We start from the raw sequence: 20,173 nt of genomic DNA on the forward strand, positions 1-20,173 counted from the left end.
ATAACCTTCTACAACACCAATCCCATATTTAAAGTCTTTCCTAGAGCTCTCATTCCACTTAGCAGAGTATCACAAAGTTAAGGTCATTTCCATGCTAAAATGGGTTATTACATTAGAATTTTAGTGAGACTAAATAATTGGGGTGGAAGGGAATGGGAATGCTTTGTCTTTTATAAAGCATATATGCATAACAAAAATCTTACAAATTTAGGACACAGTGTATATCCACATGGATTTTAAAACATTTGCAAAAAGCTTACAAGCTTTACATAGTTCAAATAAAACCAAATAATTTTTTGGTAAATATTATTCCCCTCCTCCCATGAATACAAACCCCAAAAGAAAGTTCTTCTTACTATTAAAAGTACTAAGAGGCTGCTTTGACTGACTCCATTTATTTCATCTTCATGGTGATCAGGATTTTTTGAATAGCTATAAGAGAGCTGTCAAAAGAAAGCAAAGGCCAAATGGAAGTTCATTTGTTGGTCAACTATATTTAAATGAACAAGAAGGACATATAGCAAAATTCCTTCTCTTATTCTGCTTGAGTTTCCTCTGTGTTCTAGGAAAAAGGCATTCTTCAAAAGTGGAGGCAAGAGTATTCTCTAAGATATATTCCTTTGTTTTCTCAATGGGTCTGTTTGTTAGTTTCAATCTCTCCCTCTCTACCTGCTTTATCTCTTCCTCTTTTTCCCTTTTCCCCTTTCTTTCCTTCTTTCCTATTAAATCAGGCATTATACATTTACTTTTGAAATAATGAGGAAAGTGAGGCTATCCCTGGCCAAAATTGTGGAATAGCTGAGGTTTGTCCTTGGTGCTTCTACGCTCTTCTTTCTGTGCCTATTTCTACCTTTATAATGCCACCTCCTCTCTAGATTCTTAGTGCCATATCTCCTCTGTGAGATATGTCAGAAAATAATTTGATAAATTCATTCACACTCCCACTGAACACTAGAGTATCCCCATTTTGTCATCTTCTCCATCTTAGATATGCTGGGTCAGAAGGAAGAATGGTCATACAAATTGCTCCTTATTCTCATTTAAAGAACTTTCCCCTGCTTCCATCAGTTAACAACTTTTCCTCCTTTGAGACCTCAACTCTATCACCCTAAGAAGGTAGTGACACTTATCTATGAGCACTTCCCTTTTTTTCTCAAAGAATTAAGTACCAGATTAACAGTTTTCCTATCTACTTCAAGCCAAGGCCACATAGTTGGAATTTCAACACATAAATTGATATCCTTCACAAACAGTCTGCCATCTCAGCTCCCACAACATGTACCTCTACTCAGTTTCAATCACACACAGCAATGGTCATACTTTTGATCTAACCATTAAGCATACGTATTCCACCTCTAGGATCTACAACTCTGAAATTCCTTCATCTGACCATTGCCTCCTGCCTTTCCACCTCTTCCTTTGTCTGATTCCTTTTAACCCTGTCCTTTATCCTTGCCATGAACCCAAGTCATTCTTACGGTTCTCCTGGTCCACTACTATTGCTCTGGCCTCACATTAGATTCTTTGCAATCTTGACCCTAAAGTCAACCAGTTCAATAACGCACTGTCATCTATTCTCAAACTGATGGTTTCTACCTGTGCATTTCCTCCTTCCCAGTCCCCTTTAATGGATAATCATTCATGTTATATACCCTTCCTATTGGTGTTTTCCATGGCTTTGTCCTGTGTCCCGTTCTCTTTACTTTCTAACAATCTTTCTTGGTACCTCACCAATTCCCATGGATTCAGTAACGATCTCTAGAAAATTATTTTTCATACCAATCAATGTTATCATCTATCTCCTGATTATCATCATTATCATCCAAATTAACCAGCTGCTTGTTGAATATTATCTGGATGTCTTGCTGACATCTCAAACTTGAGACATTCTGCAAAAAGGCTTGTTATCTTACCCACCCTCCACCCAAAACCCACTCCTCCAAATTTCTCTATTTCTGTTGAGGGTATCATCATCCTTCCAGTCACCCAGGTTTGAAACTCTGCTCCTATAGCCAATAACTATTTCTTGCCCATTTTACCTCCATAAACTCTTCTAAATTCATCCTCTTCTCTTTTTTCTCATAGTTACCATTTAGGTCCTCAGCATCTTTTACTTGGACTACAACAGTCTCTTAATTGAACTACCAGCTAATAGTAACTCTCTAATCTAGCAATAATTTTCTAAGCTATGAAACAATCTTAAAGGATGTCTCAAAGGATTATAGATCTGTAGCTAGAAAAGACCTGAGATAGTATCTGGTCCAATGCCTCCACTTTCAACAAAGCAGGAAATTGAGTCCCAGAGAGTTTAAGGAACTTGCCTATCATCATAGAGGTAGTATGTAGTAGATATAGGATCCAAACTCTGGTCTCATTATTCCAAGTCCAGCATGTTTTGTACTTCATCATGTTAAACATGTCTTTCTCTCACTCAAAAATCTTCAGTGGATCCCTAATATCTCTAGGACAAAATATAAACTCCTCAACTTGGAATAACAATAATATTAACTAAAAGTTATGAAGTATCTACTATCTGCCAAACAAAAAATAGATTCTCCATTGATCTGCATATACCATCGGAGTTTTTCCAGGTGTATTTGAGCTTAGCCTTATAAGTAAGAAAAGGCAATTAATTAAGTTAGGAGACTTCAAACTTCATATGTCTCTTCTGTAAAGCAACTAGAGTGATGAAGTGGATAAAGCACTGGGCCTGGAATCAGGAAAATCTGAGTTCAAATCCAGCCTCAGAAACTTACTAGCTATGTGACCCTGAGTAAGCCACTTGAACTCTGTTTGCCTCAATTTCCTCAACTGTAAAACGGGGGTAATAATAGCACCTACTTCCCAGGGCTGTTCAAATGAGATATTTTTAAAGTATATGTTATATAGCAGGCATTTAATAAATGCTTATTCCCTTCCTCTTCTAACATTATTCCTTGCTCAAAGTTAGAATTAAACAATATTTTATAAAATTATAAGATTTTATAAAATGCATATTTCCCCACATGGAACAAAGCTTTTTCAAATGGCCATATATTTCCATATCCTAGTACAAGTAATAGCATTGCTTACCTCATAAAAAAGTATTAGGCAGCCAACCAATGTGTACAAAGGCACTAATATCATGCAAGGGAGCATGATAAGTAAATCAAAATTATTTAAAAATAGGATGCCAAATAAGAACATAGAGATCTGAAAGAAAATTGCAAATAGGTTAGAATTACATACTATTTTCAATTATTTACAAAGTATAAATGGACATATACTGTTTAGTGTCATTAATTAATTCCATGAATACATAATTTTTAAAAAGTTATAACTCCATGAATACATGACATCAGATAGAACAGACGCCACTAGAAGAATGTTACAAATGAGAGGCATATTCTTTGGATGGAGGAGGGGAGATTTCAAAGCATCTGGTAGAACAGCTTGGAGTAACCTCGAGAAGAAAAAAAAAAGCAAAGGTCTGAATGAAGCAGAGCAAAGTTCTGGGAGGCACTAAGTCAAAGAGAAGGGTTAGAGTAAATTTAGGTAGAGGGGACCTCCAGGGGAGAGTTCAGGGCTTGGAGACAGGGACAGAGCCAGGAACTAGGATAACTACATAGGATATGAGGTAAGCCTAGGTATAGGAATGGGGCACAGTGACCCATGAGTTTGAGGCTGAGCAGTGGTGCCAAATTGGGACTTGAGCTTGGGGGATACATCACCTTTCAACTTTTTTGCTAAGATTGATTGGAGAAGTGTGAGAGTTACTTATAACACAAGCAACTGTGGCAACCCTATTCCTGGGGGGCATCAGTAGAGTAGTGTAAGGTAGACTAGAGTAGGAAAAGAACTGAAAAGGTTCTTCCTGCTTAGAAAATATTAAAGCAGGCAGAAGTTATTGTGTGATCCCATCCTGGACTCAAGGGACCTTTTCATTAACTTCTGCTACTATTTTTTTCAGAAGTTAGCAGAATTCTACATACAATAGGTACTTAATAAACACTGATTCACTGAAAAATTCCTAAACTACATTAAAGAGTTAAATATGGGGAGTTTCTGAACCATTGGCTGAGGAGACACCACATTAGTTCATAGAAAGGCTTAATTTCTCCTAAGCTGCTTCAACTCATGTGGTTTAAGGAATTGAGAGTAAATATTGTTTTCTTCTTTGTATTTGTATTTCATGAGCCTAAAACAGGGCCTGGCACATAGCAGTCACTTAATAAAGGCTTGTTGATTGATTAAATTTACTACTGCTGATAAAATCATAAAAAGAGAAAATGGTATTTCCTTTGGGGTACCTTTGAACTAAATGAGAAGTAGTAGAGATGGTGGAAGAGAGTGGAGAGAAGGGTAAGTGCTACAGTACTGACACTTTAGATATGTAAGTAGAAAGATCTTAAGGATGTGTCTTGGAGACGGGGATGGCCACATAGAAGAATCCAGGACAGCAAGGATCCAAAAAGATCAGGTGATTTTTTTCAACATTTCATCTAAATCTAATAAGATGAAATTCAGTAGAGACAAATGTAAGATCTTACTTTTGGACATACATGCAAACCTCATAAGTATAAAATGAGGAAGGCTTGGGTTAGATGGTAGTTGTTCTGAAAAAGATCTGAAGGTCTTAGCATAGCAGCCAAAAAAGCTAATACAATCTTGGACTGCATTAAGAAAGGATAGCTCTAAAGAACAGGGTAGTAATAACCCCACTATATTCTTTCCTCATCAATCTACATCTAGAGCATCGTGTTCAGTTCTAGGCACTACAGTTTAGGAAGAACATTGATAAACTACAAAGTATACCCAGGGCAGGGAAATTAGTATAGTGAAGGGCCTTGAGTCCATTGCTATTGGAGAGTTGTTTGAAGTAACTGGTTGTGTTCAGTGAGAAGGAGAGAAGTGCAATTAAGTATTTGAAGGGTTATCATCTGGAGAAGGAATCAGACTTGCTCTGTTTGGCTCCACAGGGTAGAAGCAAGACCATTAGGTGAAAGTTGCAAAGAGGCAAATTTTGGAAAGATGCCAAGAAAAACTTCCTAATAATTAGAACTGACCCAAAAAAGAATGGGCCATCTTAAGAGATAGTGAGTTCCATTTCTTCGAAGAGAGATTTAATGATCACTTATTGGATATGGTATAGTGGGGATTCCTTTTTGTTATGGGTTGAACTCAGTGGCCACTAAGTTCCCTCAAATTCTGTGATTGTATGAAATGACTCTAAGAAATACCCATCTTTTACAGCTCTGCTTCAAGAGCAGCATGCTTCACATTTTGGCTATGATTATGAGAAATAAACCAATGTGATTTTTGCAAGGGCTAAGTGGTTCCTGCAACCAAAGGAGATGTTGATATTAAAGTGATAGGCAGATGATCAAGGGCTCTGAGCCTACTATCTATAAGATGATCTCCATCCTGGTTATCATGTCCTCTGAGCTTCATTTAGATATCATTTATACTCCTCATTTCCACAAGATATTTGGAGCTCCCTGACAACATGGTCCTACCACCACCATCCTCTGGAATAGAAGCCTAATTCCCTTGTAGTCCCCTTACTTTCAAGGAACCTTATCATCCCACTATAACAGATAGTATTTGCAAATTGACTATCATATATGCATTACCCTGTTGCCCCATCCAGAGTCATAGTCTTAAGTTACAGACTTATCTGGTCCCTATGATTGTGAACTTATGAAATAAGTTGAGGAGGGGAGTAGAAATTAAAGGCTGTTATACTAATCATATGCCACTGATACCAGTGCCTTGTAGACTTTCAACCAAAAGCATGAGTCTTATTTGGTGTTTATACTTATCTTCTAGGAACGAAACTAGAAGTCCTTTGTACTAACTTGCAAAGAAAATTCCTCAAATACATTGACTTTAATGGAGCAGATTAAAACTCAAACCATGCATGCCTACCCATCCTATGTAAACCTGTTCATACCCTCCCACAATTTTGCCATAGCGGGAAGATTTCTTCACTTTCTTCTGACATTGCAAGAAGACCAGCAAAATACTCTGGTTGTCTCACTATCATGCCTTCTTTCCTTGAGTGCAATTTTTAGGAGACAGTTCAGAGAAGTAGCTTACTTTCGGAATCTGACTCAGTAGAGTATGAGTTGGACTTTCCCTGGACTTTTTATACTTACACAAAACTTACATGTGGAAACCCACCCACAAGAAAATTGTAATATTTGTCTGGTCATTAGTCCTTAGCTCCTTATTTGCCCAATCCCATAAAATTCTAGTTACAGAAAAAAACCCAAAAATATCATAAATGGTCACAAATAAGCCTATTTATCCAAGTACACAAAAGCATAAATCAGATTAGAATATACTAGAAAATATATGAGTGGGTAAATTCTTTGAATGAGAATAAGATGAGATCTCAGTACAACAAAAAGAGAGGGTCTGGTTTAATCCAAGGGAAAGTCTCCAAAATCTATAAGGAGACAAACTGGAAATCAGAGATATACTGAGGAGCTGGCTTCCTCTATACATCTGCATCTTCCAAAGTCTTTCTTTCTCTCTCCATAGTTCTCTTCTGAAGAGGTTATTAAAATATATATTTTTCTTCCAAAAAGTTTTGGCACCACCTCCATCCCTTCTACAAGTATTCAGTGTTACATTACACTCAACATTCCCTTCTCCAATTAAGAATCACCTTTAGGCTTATACAGAAACATGTAAATTGTCTCAGGTTCCTTTGGAAGCACAATTATAAAGAGATTTACAAAATGAGTATGAATAAATGAGTATAAATCAATGAGGATGAATCAATCATAAATCAACATGAGTACTTCTTACATAATTAGACATAAGAGAAAGTATGATGCACTTGATTAAAGTTCTAAAGACTCTGGAATGCTAAACCTTGTTGTCACTAGCCATCCTCATGGCTTTGGATAAGCAAATTTAATACCTTTGTTTTTTTCAGTTTCTTTGTCTTTAAAACAAAAAGTGGCTGAATTAGATAACTTCTCAAGTCCTGTCCAGCTCTCTAAAATTCTGATTCTATTCTTTTCAATGAAACAAAAGAGTGCAAGACATGAAGAGATACCAAGAGAATAGGTAAAGATAGAGATAGAAATCAGAGGCTGTAAAATGATCCAACTGTAATACAAATATTTTATGAAATAATATTAATTTGTGTAGTTCATTGCAAATATACTTTAGCTTTGCAGGCAAAAAAATGAAATTAATATACAGTGTGTTCTGTACTTACAATAAAGAAGCAAAAAAACCAAAGGCCACTATTTTTTCTTCTCTTACGAAAAATGAATGAAATCACATATGTGAAGACCACAACAGATGCTGCATAACCAATAGTACACATGATCTGAAATTAACAGAAAATTATATGAAGTACTAGAAAGGCAAATGCTGTCCAGGAAAATTTGTCAAATTCTAAGAACTATGTGCCAGGAAAAGTTCTGCAAGACTGACATGAAGTGGCACAGAGACCACTCCCAGACCTGGAATGATAATTCCACCCAGATACTTATCCCTGTGGTTAGCAAACTTCCTCCCCACCCTACCATCCCAGTCACTGTAATACAGAATCACTCAATAACTATGAGTAAACCTCAAAACCTAACTTCCCAAATCCTACTTTCTATTCTCTAATCTCCATTCATCTCTACCCTATGTCTCCAATGCCCCAGTCCAGATCTATATGCCCCTTCCACTGTGCCATGTGGAAATCCAGTTTTATTATTAACAAGCTTCCTTTCAGTTTAGGCTTAATTTCCTCATATCTTCTGACGATCACAGAGGCCTATCTGTGAATGATGGCCAGCAATTCAGGGTCATCTGAGTGAAGCTGCATCTTCTCTCCTTTTTGGTTCTGATATGACACACTGGTTCTGGAGGGTTAGGAGGTATGTTAGAATGCTCCTTGCTCCCTACTGACAGTTGCAGACTTCACTTCTGCCAACATCACTCAGGTATTTCTCATCCTTTGACAATTGTAATATACAGATTTGTCACCCAATCTAGATCATGGTGGCTATTATTTACTGGTTGCCAGGTCATTCTTTCTCCTTTCTCAATTCAATATTGGTTTGTAGTTTTTTTTTTCCCAATCCAACCCTTGCCCATATATTAGGCAACTTCAGTATATAAATTTTTTCTTCAAATACCATAATCTCCCATTTCATTAATTTATTCAACTACTATGATTTACTTTGCTACTCCAACTCAGCTCCACGTCAGGATAGTCACACTCTTGAAACATGCACATATGTGCTTCCATGATTCCTACCCCTCAGTACTTTGCTAGGCCATTACTCCTATTCTAATTACACTCTCCTCCCCTCCCAGTCTCTACCCTTTAGTTAACTAATTCACTCTATTCTCTACTGTTGAATTTTTTTTTATCCTTGCCTTATCCATGCTTCTGTCTATACCTACATGTTGTCTCCTCTGTTAGAATGTAATCTGCTTGAAAGTAGAAACCATTTTGTCTTTGTATCTATACTGTCAGCATAATACCTAACACATAGTAGGCACTTGATAAAAACTTGGTGACTGATTTTTTTTAAAACAATAATTGTATAATACAAGCATGCTCCAGTTCTTTCCTATATGATAAATAAACATTATTGAACATTTATTTGATTGTACAGGTCTTAAATTATAGACTTTCTAATGAAAATTTCTTTGTCCTATAAATTTTATGACTTACCTGAGCAAACAGGATTAAAGCTGTTGGCCAGCCCTCATCTGTATTATTTATAAGGTAGTTAATGACATACATTAAAAAGAGAATCAAGCAATATAAAGGAATATCCACCAGTGCCTGTCCACACCAGTATGCTGATGGGTAGAGCCCTGAAATCCATAGCTGAGATTGAGCCTTTATCTGGTGGAGAAACAGAAAGATACAAAGTGGTTTTGAAAACTGAAGTTTAGAGAAATGTTAAACAATGTCAGTTATATAAAAATGTTCATTTCTAAAATAATGCTGCATACATCTTAAACAAATTATATGGACCAATCTGTATGACTGATTCAAAATAGCATAGCCCTTCCCTTTAAAGAGTTTATAATCTGGGGCAGCTAGGTGGGACAGTGAATAGAGTAATGGCCCTGGAGTCAGGAGGAGCTGAGTTCAAATCCAGCCTTGGACACATAATACTTCCTAGCTGTGTGACTGTGGGCAAGTCGCTTAACCCCAATTGTCTCACTTTAAAAAAAAAGTTTATAATCTTGAGGAGGGAGGTATAGAATAAGACATGTATACAAATAAGCATGATACAAGGTAGAAAGTGTCAGGGGAAAGAAAAAAAAGGAGGGAAATACTTAGGGGAAGTGTGAGGTGCTGAGGAGTGAAGAGATCACATCTAGCCAGGATTGATGGCAGTGGGGAGGGGGAGGTAGCAGTATGTGGGAGATCATAGAATGTTTCATGGAGTAGGTGGTATCTGTGCTTGACCTTGAAGGAAAAAACAAAAGGATTTCAATAGTTGGAGATTAGGAGAAAGTTCATACTAGGCATAAGGGAATAACTTTCATCAAATCACAGAGAGTCCAGGACAAAATGAAGAATCAGATACAGTCCAAAAGATAATGTGAACAAAAGCTAGAAAGGTAGATTGCAATTAGTTTTCAGAGAGTCTTAAATTCTAGAAGAGAAGAGTTTGTATCTTAACCTTCAGAGAACTATTAAAGGTTTTTGAGTAGGAGGTGGGAAGTATGTGACATGGTCAGGCTTACATATTAGGGAATGAAAATGTCACCTATATGAAGGATATATCAAAGAAAGGAGATAAAGCAGGCAAGAAAAACCAGTTATGAGGCTACTTCTGGCTGAACTAATATCATGCTGATGTATATGAATGCAGAAATGGAGAGAGATGCAAAAGGCATTGTTGGAACAAATTTTGTATCTCATCTATTCTCCCTACTCCTTTACTTTGCTTCATTGCTTGATGTGAATCTCTTGGTTCCTACTGGGACATTGAAGGCGAAAGCTTTTATTTCATTTATTCCCTAAATTAATGTTAAGAACTTTGGACACGTATTCTTTTGATACAGGTCTTTACATTGCTCAGCATGATCTCAGTAACTCCCTCTTTTCTCATTCTGGATCTCTATGACCCATTGGTTGAGACATTCCTTCTACAATGAGCTAAATTATATAATGGGGAGAAGTTTTGTGCAGTGAATCAGATGACTTGGGCTCTAAATCTAGCTCTACTACTAATTACCTCTGTGCCCCTGGAAAAGTCACTTAATCTTTCTTAAATGTGATACTGAATTTCAATAGGTCGGTCAACTTTGAAATTCTGTGGGATGGAAAATAGATATGTGACAGTTTAAGAAATTTCATGAATAAGTATATGGGGTTGTGTAAACTGATTCCTTCTGAAGATGGTATATTTTTATTGTAGTTTTCAAGTAGAGAGAATTTTCTGCATTAAAAATCTGACTAGTAAACCCTTTATCTAGCTATTTAAAACAATGTTAATCACACTCATGAAAGGATGTAAATGAGAGCTGGACATGTGTGCCATAAATGAACTTTCATAGATTGTTTAAGGAGAAAATCAATAAAATATTACAGTGACAATTATTAAAAAATAAGTTTTAATTACTCATGCTTACTTTATAATCACTGATGCTGCCCATTGCAATGTAAGGAGAAATGCTGGTTGCAATAAACATACAGAAAAAGGATGCCTCCATAAAGCCAACCCCTATGGATACATCATCCTGAAAAGTGAAGAATAAATATTGTAAGGTAGTAAACAGTGAGCAGTAAATCAGAAAAGCTATAAATAATTATTAAATTTTTATTGAAATGAGTAAAAATACTCAAAGTTATACAACTTATTCTCTATCATAAAGTCCAAAAAGTGTTACATTTGGGGAAGATCAAGTCAACAAGCATTGATTAAGCACTTACTGTGTTCCAGGAACTGTGATTAAAATGTTAGAGAATTTTTTTAAAAGTCCCTGCTTTCAGGGAGTTGTAGCCTAAGTTGGAGAGGCAAAACAGAAACAACAAGGCACAAACAAAATAGGGGTGAAAAGAGATAGTCAACAGAGGGAAAGCATTAGCAGGAAGGGGGATGGGGAGAGGCTTCTTGTAGAAAATAGGATTTTAGCTGAGGCTTCAGTATAGAGGAGACTTGAAGAAGGGTAAAAACAGCTTCCCATGAGAAGGCTTCACCTCTGTTACCAATGGAAACAAGGAGCTCTGCCTGTAGAACCAATTACACAACTCTTTCAAATTTTATCCTCTCTCAGCTCCCCTTTCTCATAAGTGCCATGCCTAGGCTCTGGAGCAACCTAAGTATGTGATTGCAGATTCACACAGCCACTCAGAGATCACATTTGCCTCCATCCTCCTTCCATAGAGGTTTACCAAGACAAAAGGAATAAATTCAGGAACCAAAAATGACCACAGTTGTGCTCTCGTGCATGCATGGCACTGTTCCAAGGTGCTAGAGATGCAAAAATCAAAAACAACATAATTTGTGCCTTTATGGAACTCGTATTCTAATATGGAGCCTATAACATGTACATAAATATGGATGCTATAAGGTAGAATGTAATAAGGACAAAGAAAAGATTCAGATAAAGCATTCTAATAAAATTAAAGAGGGAGAGGTGATCCTATCTCTTAACCTAAATACCCTGCTAGAGCCCAAGAATGGGAGAAAGTCACATGATCAGCCCTCAGCAGTGTTCTTCTATCCCTATGGCTATTGCTCTGGACCAACATAAGGTTGTCCTCATGCCTGGAATGCTCTATCACCTGACCTTTTCCTAGGCTTCCTTTAAGACTTAGCTCAGGGGCAGCTAGGTGGCACAGTGGATAAAGCTCCAGCCTTGGAGTCAGGAGGACCTGAGTTCAAATCCGGTCTCAGACCAGATACTTGACACTTACTAGCTATGCAACCCTGGGCAAGTCACTTAACCTCAATTGCCTTTCAAAAAAAAAAAAGAGAGAGAGAGAGAGACAGCTCAAATCCCGCCTTCTACAAAAGATTTCCACCAGTCTTCCTGGCTGCCTATGCTTTCCTCAGATTACCTTCCATTACTTTTCCTCTATTCTACATATTTCTTATGTGCATATAGTTATTTACACAACTTTTCTTCTTTTGAATATGAATTCTTTGAGGGAATAGGACTATTTCACTTTTGTCTTTATAAACTAGAACTAAGCACAGTGCCTGGCACATAGTAAGTACTTAATTAGCGCTTGCTGACTGATTGATTTCAGGTAAGAAACCTTAAGTCATCTTTGACCCTTCCTTCTTCATCCTTTATATTCCACCTAGCCTATGATTTTCTTTTTTGAAAAGTCATTTGGATACACACTTTCCATTCTGTTACTACTATCATCACCTTAGTTCTAAACCTCATGATAGCTCTGGATTCATTTAAGGCATTAGAATATGACAGGGATGTTAGAATGTTAGAGTTCAGACACACACATGAATTTTAAAGATTAAAATTGTAGGAGGCTACCCAAGATGTCGGAGTAGCAAGAAGGAGTGTAGTCTAGCTCCCCAATAATAATAGACTACCATCAAACTAAGTCGTGATTAGGAATCCAAGAGGTAATCACGGGGCTGGGGTAGGGGGTCATCTTTCCAATAGAAGATCACAAATTCAACACAAAAGCAAGTGACCAGGATGGGACAATGGGCAATGATTATAGATCCAGACCCCTAGAAGAGAATAAGGTCATAGCATAGTCTCTCCCAGAGAATGGACTTAGACTCATTCCTGAGTAAAAAACAATGCACAGTGCTGTTGCTCTGACCCAGAGCAAGGAATCTAAAATTCAGCTCCTGGCTGCAGAGGCCAACATGTTACTCAAGAAAGTGGATTACAGAGATCTGGCTCTGTCACTTATTAACTACATGGCTTCGGGCAACTGCCAAATTCTCTTTGTCAGTTTCCTCACTTATGAAACAAGATAACTGAAATAAATATTTTGGTATATATGAGAACTTTCTTTTTACTTTTTTGACCTCCTTGGTCAAAAGAAGAAGAGACCACCCATTATAAAGAAATATTATAGTATCCAAAATCCAACCTAAAAGAATAGCATAATTCCATAACAACCGCAAGAAGGCACTCAAAGGAAAAAAATAAATAAATTTTCCACAGGAATACGTGAATACCTGGAAGAAATAAAGCAAGAAAAGAAATTATATTTATAGAAGAAAGAATTTAAAAGAGAATAAACACCTTAGAAAAAAAGTGGTCAAGCTTAAATATTAGAAGAGACCAAAGAGAAATCAATAAGACAGAAATATTGCAGGGGGGGTAGAATCAAAAGATTGAAAAAATGGGATTAAAAGTAAGGTATTTGCTATCAGTCAACAAGCATTTATAAAGCACTTATTTTGTGCTACACTGTAGGAAAACAGCTCACCTGGAAAACAGTTCAATCACAAACTAACTAAAAATCAAAATTAATAGTAATATTACTATTTATAAGTTATAAGATCACATTTATAAGACACTTTAAAAATTTGTGAAACAGTTTATGTATGCCATTTCATTTGATCCCCACAAGAACCCTATGAAGTAGGAGCTATTATTTTCTCCATTTTACAGACGAGGAAACTGGGCATCAGAAAGGTTAAGTGACTCTCCTAGAGAAGCATTGGAAGAGAAGCAGATCAACTCTGTTAGAAATCACTGATGGTGATCATATTCCTTCTCTTTTACTACCTTCTTCTTTATAAATGTGAGGGAAGCTAAGAAAGGAAATAATAATGGTAGGGAAATCTTTGTATCAAGTTTCTCTATATATTCAAGATATATAGGGAATAATGATAATATTGAGATCACCATGTGCCAGGCACTATGCTATGTTTTACAATTATTATCTCATTCTATCCTCACAACAACCCTGAGAAGTAGGTTTTACAGAGGAGGAAACTGAGGCAAATAAAGACTAAGTGACTAATTTCAATTTATAAGAACAAGAGAATCTTCAGTAGAAACAGGGTCAAAGGATTTGCTAATTAACCTAACTCTGAGATTCCACCTAGCAGCCATCAGATTTGCAAAGATAATGAATAAAGGGGGGTGGGGTATCAAATCTTGGAATGGTTATAGGAGGAAAGGCACACACCAATGAACTGTGAGGTAGTCCAACCACTCTGGAAAGCAATTTGGAAATGTAATCTAACAAGTCCCTAAACTGTGCAAAGATAAGGGACAGTGTGTGCTTGTGTGTGTATGTGTGTGTGTGTGTGTGTGTGTGTGTGTGTGTGTGTGAGAATGTGTGTGTGTGTGCACCTATGTATATGTATATAAATATATACATATATAATGTATAATTCTATTGATCTGTTGGCTTAGCTTTACCAAACTGATTTTTTTTTCAATTCTGTCTTTTAAGATATAACTCTCTAGAAGAGGAAGTAGGGAGGGATATAATGGGGAAATTAGGGTAACAAAATAAAAATTTTTTAAATCAACAAAAGTTAAATTTTAAAAGAATAAAGTTGGATTAGATTATTCTAAATTCTTCTCTAAATTCTCTAAACTACCCTAAATTTGTTGGAACTTGTGATTTATGATTAACCAAGTAATCATGAAAAATTTAAATTATGTTTATTATACTCTTTTTAATAAAGTAGGGAAGTACATTATACATTTTGGAAAGATTTCCACTAAAAGTTCTTAATAAGGAGGTGGAAAATACTTCATGGCTAATAAAGATTTCATTTATCGAGAAAAGTCACCATCTAAAACATTATATTTACTGACAGTGCTGGATAAATGAAGCATTACTATACTTACGTGAAAAAATGTGCTCCTCTTCGTTTGAATATGTTCTGATGGGTTAAAAATTCCAAGTAGCCCATTGCTAATAACACCCATGAGAACAGGAAAACAGTTCAGCCTCTTGGTATTGCATGCAACTGAAAACCTGTAATGCTTAAGAATGATAAATGTGAGCTCTTAAAGTAAAGTTTTTGGTGTATGATACATGAAAACATTATAAATCACCATGTTCTGGCTAAGGTCCTGAATGAGGTTAATGTTGGCATTAACAACATTTAGCAACACACCCTATTTGTGTTCAAGAATTCAGGACTTTGAAACTGTCAACAAATGTTGATATCAGGAATAATGGCTACTTTATATGGATGCAGAAAAACAATATTTTGAATCTCTGCTTTTCAAACTAATTGAGTTATGGAACACTTTGAGTCTAAAAATACAAGGATGGAAATCTTAACTATTTATCAGAGTGGGGCAATGCTAAGGACTTATAAATCCTCTAGAATAAAGAGAAATCAGGGGGAGAAATTTACAAGGAACACAGAAGAAATTTAACCTATTTTCATAATAAAAATTATTGTTCATGGAATTTCATATATAATTAAATTTGATATTTTAGAAAAAATATATCCAGTCTTAAAATTTTCTCATAAAAGTCCTAATTCATATGATTAGAAACATCAGGGTTCCATGAAATTAAAGTTAAGGTCATACTGCCTTAAATGGTCTTTAGTAGCAATATCTTGAAAGTCTAATAGATGGCAATATTTTGGCATGAAAGTAGATTTGAATTTCATGGGGAAGATACTACCCAAACCCCCCACTACAAAATATTACAAAATCCCCTCTTTGAGAGGTGGTTAAGTCCCTCCAATTCCAGTTAAAAATACGAGAAAACTGACTTTCTAGTTTAAAATGAGAAAAAATATTTTATAAAACAAATTCTGATACTTTTGTCCTATTTTTTCCCTAAGGAGTTGATCAATTTTTCTTTAAAGAAAAAAAAATCCAACAGGAACACTGAAAGGCTAGATCTATGATGGATTGGATTTTTTTCAGTTATTATGGTTATACTTCTGTAGTAGTAGACAAGCTAAATATTGTTTTATTTTTAAAATATAATTTGCTGTCATTGTATTGAATTCAGTGCAAAGTTGCTGTTTTTCTGAATTTCCTTGAGATTAAACTGAAGTATGAAATGGAGAAGAAATTAATGCAATTTGTTTTCTCTTTTCTTTCTGAGTAGAAATTAGATATGAGTGGAAGAAACTATAAGGTATGATCTTCCAAGCTCAATGGCCTCAGTTGTTATGATGTATATACACAAGGTCTTTTAAAATAATTTATGAATTGTTTTTGCCTAAGGCTTCAGATAGCAGGCTTTCCATTACCAACCAGAGATCAATATCTCTGACCTGCAAAAGGTTGATGATTACACCTCATTGTCTGAACAGAGTAAAAGTCCTAAGAGGAAAAAACAGCTCCTAATGTTTATAGTGGCATATCTACAATTTGATTTGCCATTGTTTTAGTAAAATCTTGTCTTAAAATTTATCTGGAGCTCTGGGGGATAATATCTAGAATGAATAAAAAAAGAAATTTAACTTTGGGCATAATTATTTTAATAAATATGAACAATTCCCCAAAATTTATTTACCACCTACACATTGCTTTTATTTTCCTAGATACATTCATTTTGGTATTGAGAAGTTAGGTAATGTTTACATAAACCAATTATAGAATTAGCCATAGCAAATTTACCTTTTAAATACCTGTTTATACTCTTTTCATTGCTTAAGGCACAGAGAAGTTGAAAAAAAAGTATTTTTAAACAAATGTGATTATATAGAAGATATTTTAGGTGATTTATTTTCGTACACTTCAAAGTAGATATTTTAGTAGATAAAATTAACATTTTATCAGTGAATGCTAGTAACTATTACTATTAACAATATGTATTAACAAACTGAAACATTTTATTATAGTTTGAGTTTGTGAAATAAGGTTGAAATCCCACTCATTCATTATTCAAACATTTAAATGTTTTCTTCAGAAATATGATATATATGTGACCTATTTTACAGAGTTGTTGTGCAAGAAAGTGCTTTATAAAGATGCAAAAGTGAGTTATTGTTATTACTAAAATTGTTATTATAGAAAAATTGTTATTATTTTGTTTGACAGAGTGAAGATAGAAATAGCTCTAGAACAAATAATTAACCTGCTTTTATTACATCATATTTAGTGTTCTGTGGCCTATTGCCCAGGTAGAAAAAAAAACTGAAGTTGAACAAAAAGCATTAAAATATAAATTCATCCTCAATTTAATCCCAGCAACAAACAGGATGATGGAGATAATAAGCATTTTGTCCTATTCTCACATAATTTTTATTTTTTCTTTCTGAAAAGTCCCTATAATTTTAACACTTTTCATTTCTTAAAGCTTGGAGTTTAGGAGTATTTGGTATGGCAACATCTATTTAAAATGACTTCCCTAACTTTTATGTATTGATGTTATGTCTAGCCCACTGTAGGTAATAAATATGTCTGTGATGATGCTCCTTTTGCCATAAAATTTATTGGTCTAGCTCTCTAGGTAATTTTGAGGTCTGTAGTTGTAATATAAAGGTTTGTCACCTATTAGACAATGAAAGCTAGTGAACTTGTGATGGAGGGCTCTAGTCACCAAGCCATGTCTTGTAGGGTAGGTATTAAATTTTTACAGTCTAAAGCAGCATATTACACAGTTTCTATCAATTCCTTGTATAATCTGTATTCATGCCCAAGTCCAGACTCCTTAAGGGACAACCTTTCTGTAATTTCTTCCAACATAAACCTTTAAATTTCCATAAACAAATCAGACCACTATTTGTTCAGCTCTTCCTTGTCAGCATATTGTGGGCTAAGTTCATGTGAATTTCACTCAAGGAGGGCTTTTTGATTCTACCTTTGGAACTTAGATGCCTCATATACTTCATCAAGATTTTCATTTAATAAATCCAATGGTTGTATTTGTTGTCAGCTTCACTATTATTCAGTGAAGTGATATCCTGTTCCAAAAATATTCTTTCTGTCTCTGCTTTTCCTTGGCATACATTAAGAATTTTACACTCATCGAGACCAAGTGACATTTTAATATCATTGAGAAAAGATTCTAAGAAATGAAAAAGCTATTTAATGTGTTTTTGCAGTGGAACTCAATAATTTGATATCATCAATGTACATTAGGCAATTAATAAGATGCTTTGGTTCTACTCCTTTAACTTAGAAGTCATACTTGGTTCTATTTAGGAGCTATAATAATAGTTAAGGCTAAGCAGAACTATGATGCAATTAAATTTTCTCCCTGAAAAAAAATCATGTTTTATAACAATTTTTAATATTATTGTGTTGGTTTCATGTTTTAAATAGAGAAGAGTTTTACACATTGAAATCAAATAATCTAGCATTTTTACTCTATTTGGGGTCTATTTTTATATATCTATAATATGTAAGAAAAAGTCATGAGTGAAGAACTCAGTTGAAAAGACAGTATAAGTGTCAGCACACTTTTGGGTAATTTATTCAATAATTACTGAATAAATAATTTGCTCTTTATACTCATAAGTCTTTTTGATACACTCAAGTCACTTCTCCCATTGTGGTATTTAATCTTCATTCTTAAGGGGTATAATTTGATAGTTCTACTTTCTTCTTACAGTTCTTGCTATAGTAATGACCACCATAAATCCTACTGTGCCCAGGTGCAGATGTATTTTTACACTTTTTATACAATATTGTAGAAGAATGCATAATGGCTACAATAAATGGTAGCTTTAAATAAATTATTCTGTCCTGATGTAACTGGTCTACTGGAAAGTTAACATTAATAGTATCAAACTCAAAAATGGAATTTTGAAATACCAGACAAAGTATGTTCATCTCCTTTTCAACATCATTTGAGGCATCAGCATCGTTTTTGTCATACACTTCATTACTTGATATAACTTGTGTCAAGTGAAGATATTAAATTTTCCCACATTCTCCAGCATTTCCTCCTTCAAATTCCTCCTCCTAATTTCTTCTATTTTGTCTATTACAATAGTCTGCTGGTGGGTCTGCCTGTTTCAAGTCTCTCTTCACTTTAATCTCATCTCCATTCAGCAACTAAAGTGATTTTCTTAAAACACAGGGCTGACCATGTCAATCCACCTAGAGTCAATAAACTTCAGTGCTTCCTATTGCCTCCATGAAAAAATAAAATATCCTGTTTGGCATTCCAAGCCCTTCATTTCCTAGACCCTTCCTACCTTTCTAGTCTTCTTGCACCTTACTCCCTGCCATATACTCTTTGATCCAATGATATTGGCCTCCTTGCTGCTCTAAAATCAAGACACCCCAACTCTCAGCTCTAGACATTTTCTTTGGCTGTCTTCCATGCATAGAATGTTCTCCTTCATCCACCTGACTACTCACTTCCCTGGCTTTTTTTAAGCCCCAACTAATATCCCATCTTTCATGGAAAGCCTTCCCTCACCTCTCAATTTCAATGCTTTCCCTCTTTTAATTATTTTCCATTTATTCTGTTTATAGCTTGCTGTGTATATGTGTGTGTGTGTGTTTACATATTGTCTCCCTCATTAGACTGTAAGCTCCTTGAGGGCAAAGACTGTTTTTTGCCTCTTCGAATCACCATCACTTAGCACTGTGTCTGGCACATAGTAGGCTCTTAATAAATGTTTTATCAATTAATTTATTTATTGATTGGCTAGCGGAGGTGGGAAACCTACAGCCTCCAGGCCACATGGTCCTGGATCCTTAAATGCACCCCTTTCATTGAATCCAAACTTCATTGAACAAATCCCTTAATAAAAGGATCCTAAGCCTAGCCTAGGCTTAGGAATGAAATTATTTCCTATGATTATCCTGTACTTTGTTGGCCTGGAGTCAGAAAGACCTGACTTCAACTCTGGTTCACCTCTGTTAGCTGCATCTACAAAATTAGAGTAATAACAGCACCCACCTCCCAAGATTGATGTGAAGATCAAATGTGAAGATCAAATAATTGAAAAGTGCCTAGCACAATGCCTGACACATAGTACGCACTATATAAATGTTGTTGTTCAATTGTTTTAGTCAAGTCCAATTCTTCATGAGGATTTCTGGGCAAAAACACTAGAGTGGTTGGCCATTTCCTTTTCCAGCTTATTTTACAAATGAAGAAACTGAGGCAAACAGGGTTATATTACTTGCCCAGGGTCACATAGCTAGTAAGTGTCTGAGGCTGAATTTGTCTTCCTTACTCCAGGTCAGGCACTCTATCCACCGTGCCAACTAACTTCTCTGATATAAACATTACCTAGTGTTATTGTCAGTAATACCTTGTTGTATGACTTGGAGCTGAGGGTACTATCAAAAAACAATAACAACAACAATAAGAATA

General features: G+C 35.5%; 1 protein-coding gene across 1 annotated transcript in view; it reads right to left on the bottom strand.

Moving 5' to 3' along the window:
* The window catches only part of LOC110219340 (ATP-binding cassette sub-family A member 10-like), a 107,301-nt gene that overhangs the window by 22,753 nt on the left and 64,375 nt on the right, over positions 1-20,173 (bottom strand). The window contains exons 22-27 of the mRNA XM_021002591.2: positions 14,767-14,904; positions 10,597-10,704; positions 8,675-8,851; positions 7,214-7,327; positions 3,073-3,192; positions 357-443 (exon numbers count right to left, since the gene is read on the bottom strand). Of these exons, the coding sequence (XP_020858250.1) occupies positions 357-443; positions 3,073-3,192; positions 7,214-7,327; positions 8,675-8,851; positions 10,597-10,704; positions 14,767-14,904 (744 nt within the window). The remainder of the gene's footprint in view (positions 1-356; positions 444-3,072; positions 3,193-7,213; positions 7,328-8,674; positions 8,852-10,596; positions 10,705-14,766; positions 14,905-20,173) is intronic.

Source organism: Phascolarctos cinereus, unplaced genomic scaffold, assembly GCF_003287225.1.
Source record: "Phascolarctos cinereus isolate Bilbo 61053 unplaced genomic scaffold, phaCin_HiC Scaffold_5;HRSCAF=322, whole genome shotgun sequence".
NCBI lineage: Eukaryota > Metazoa > Chordata > Mammalia > Diprotodontia > Phascolarctidae > Phascolarctos > Phascolarctos cinereus.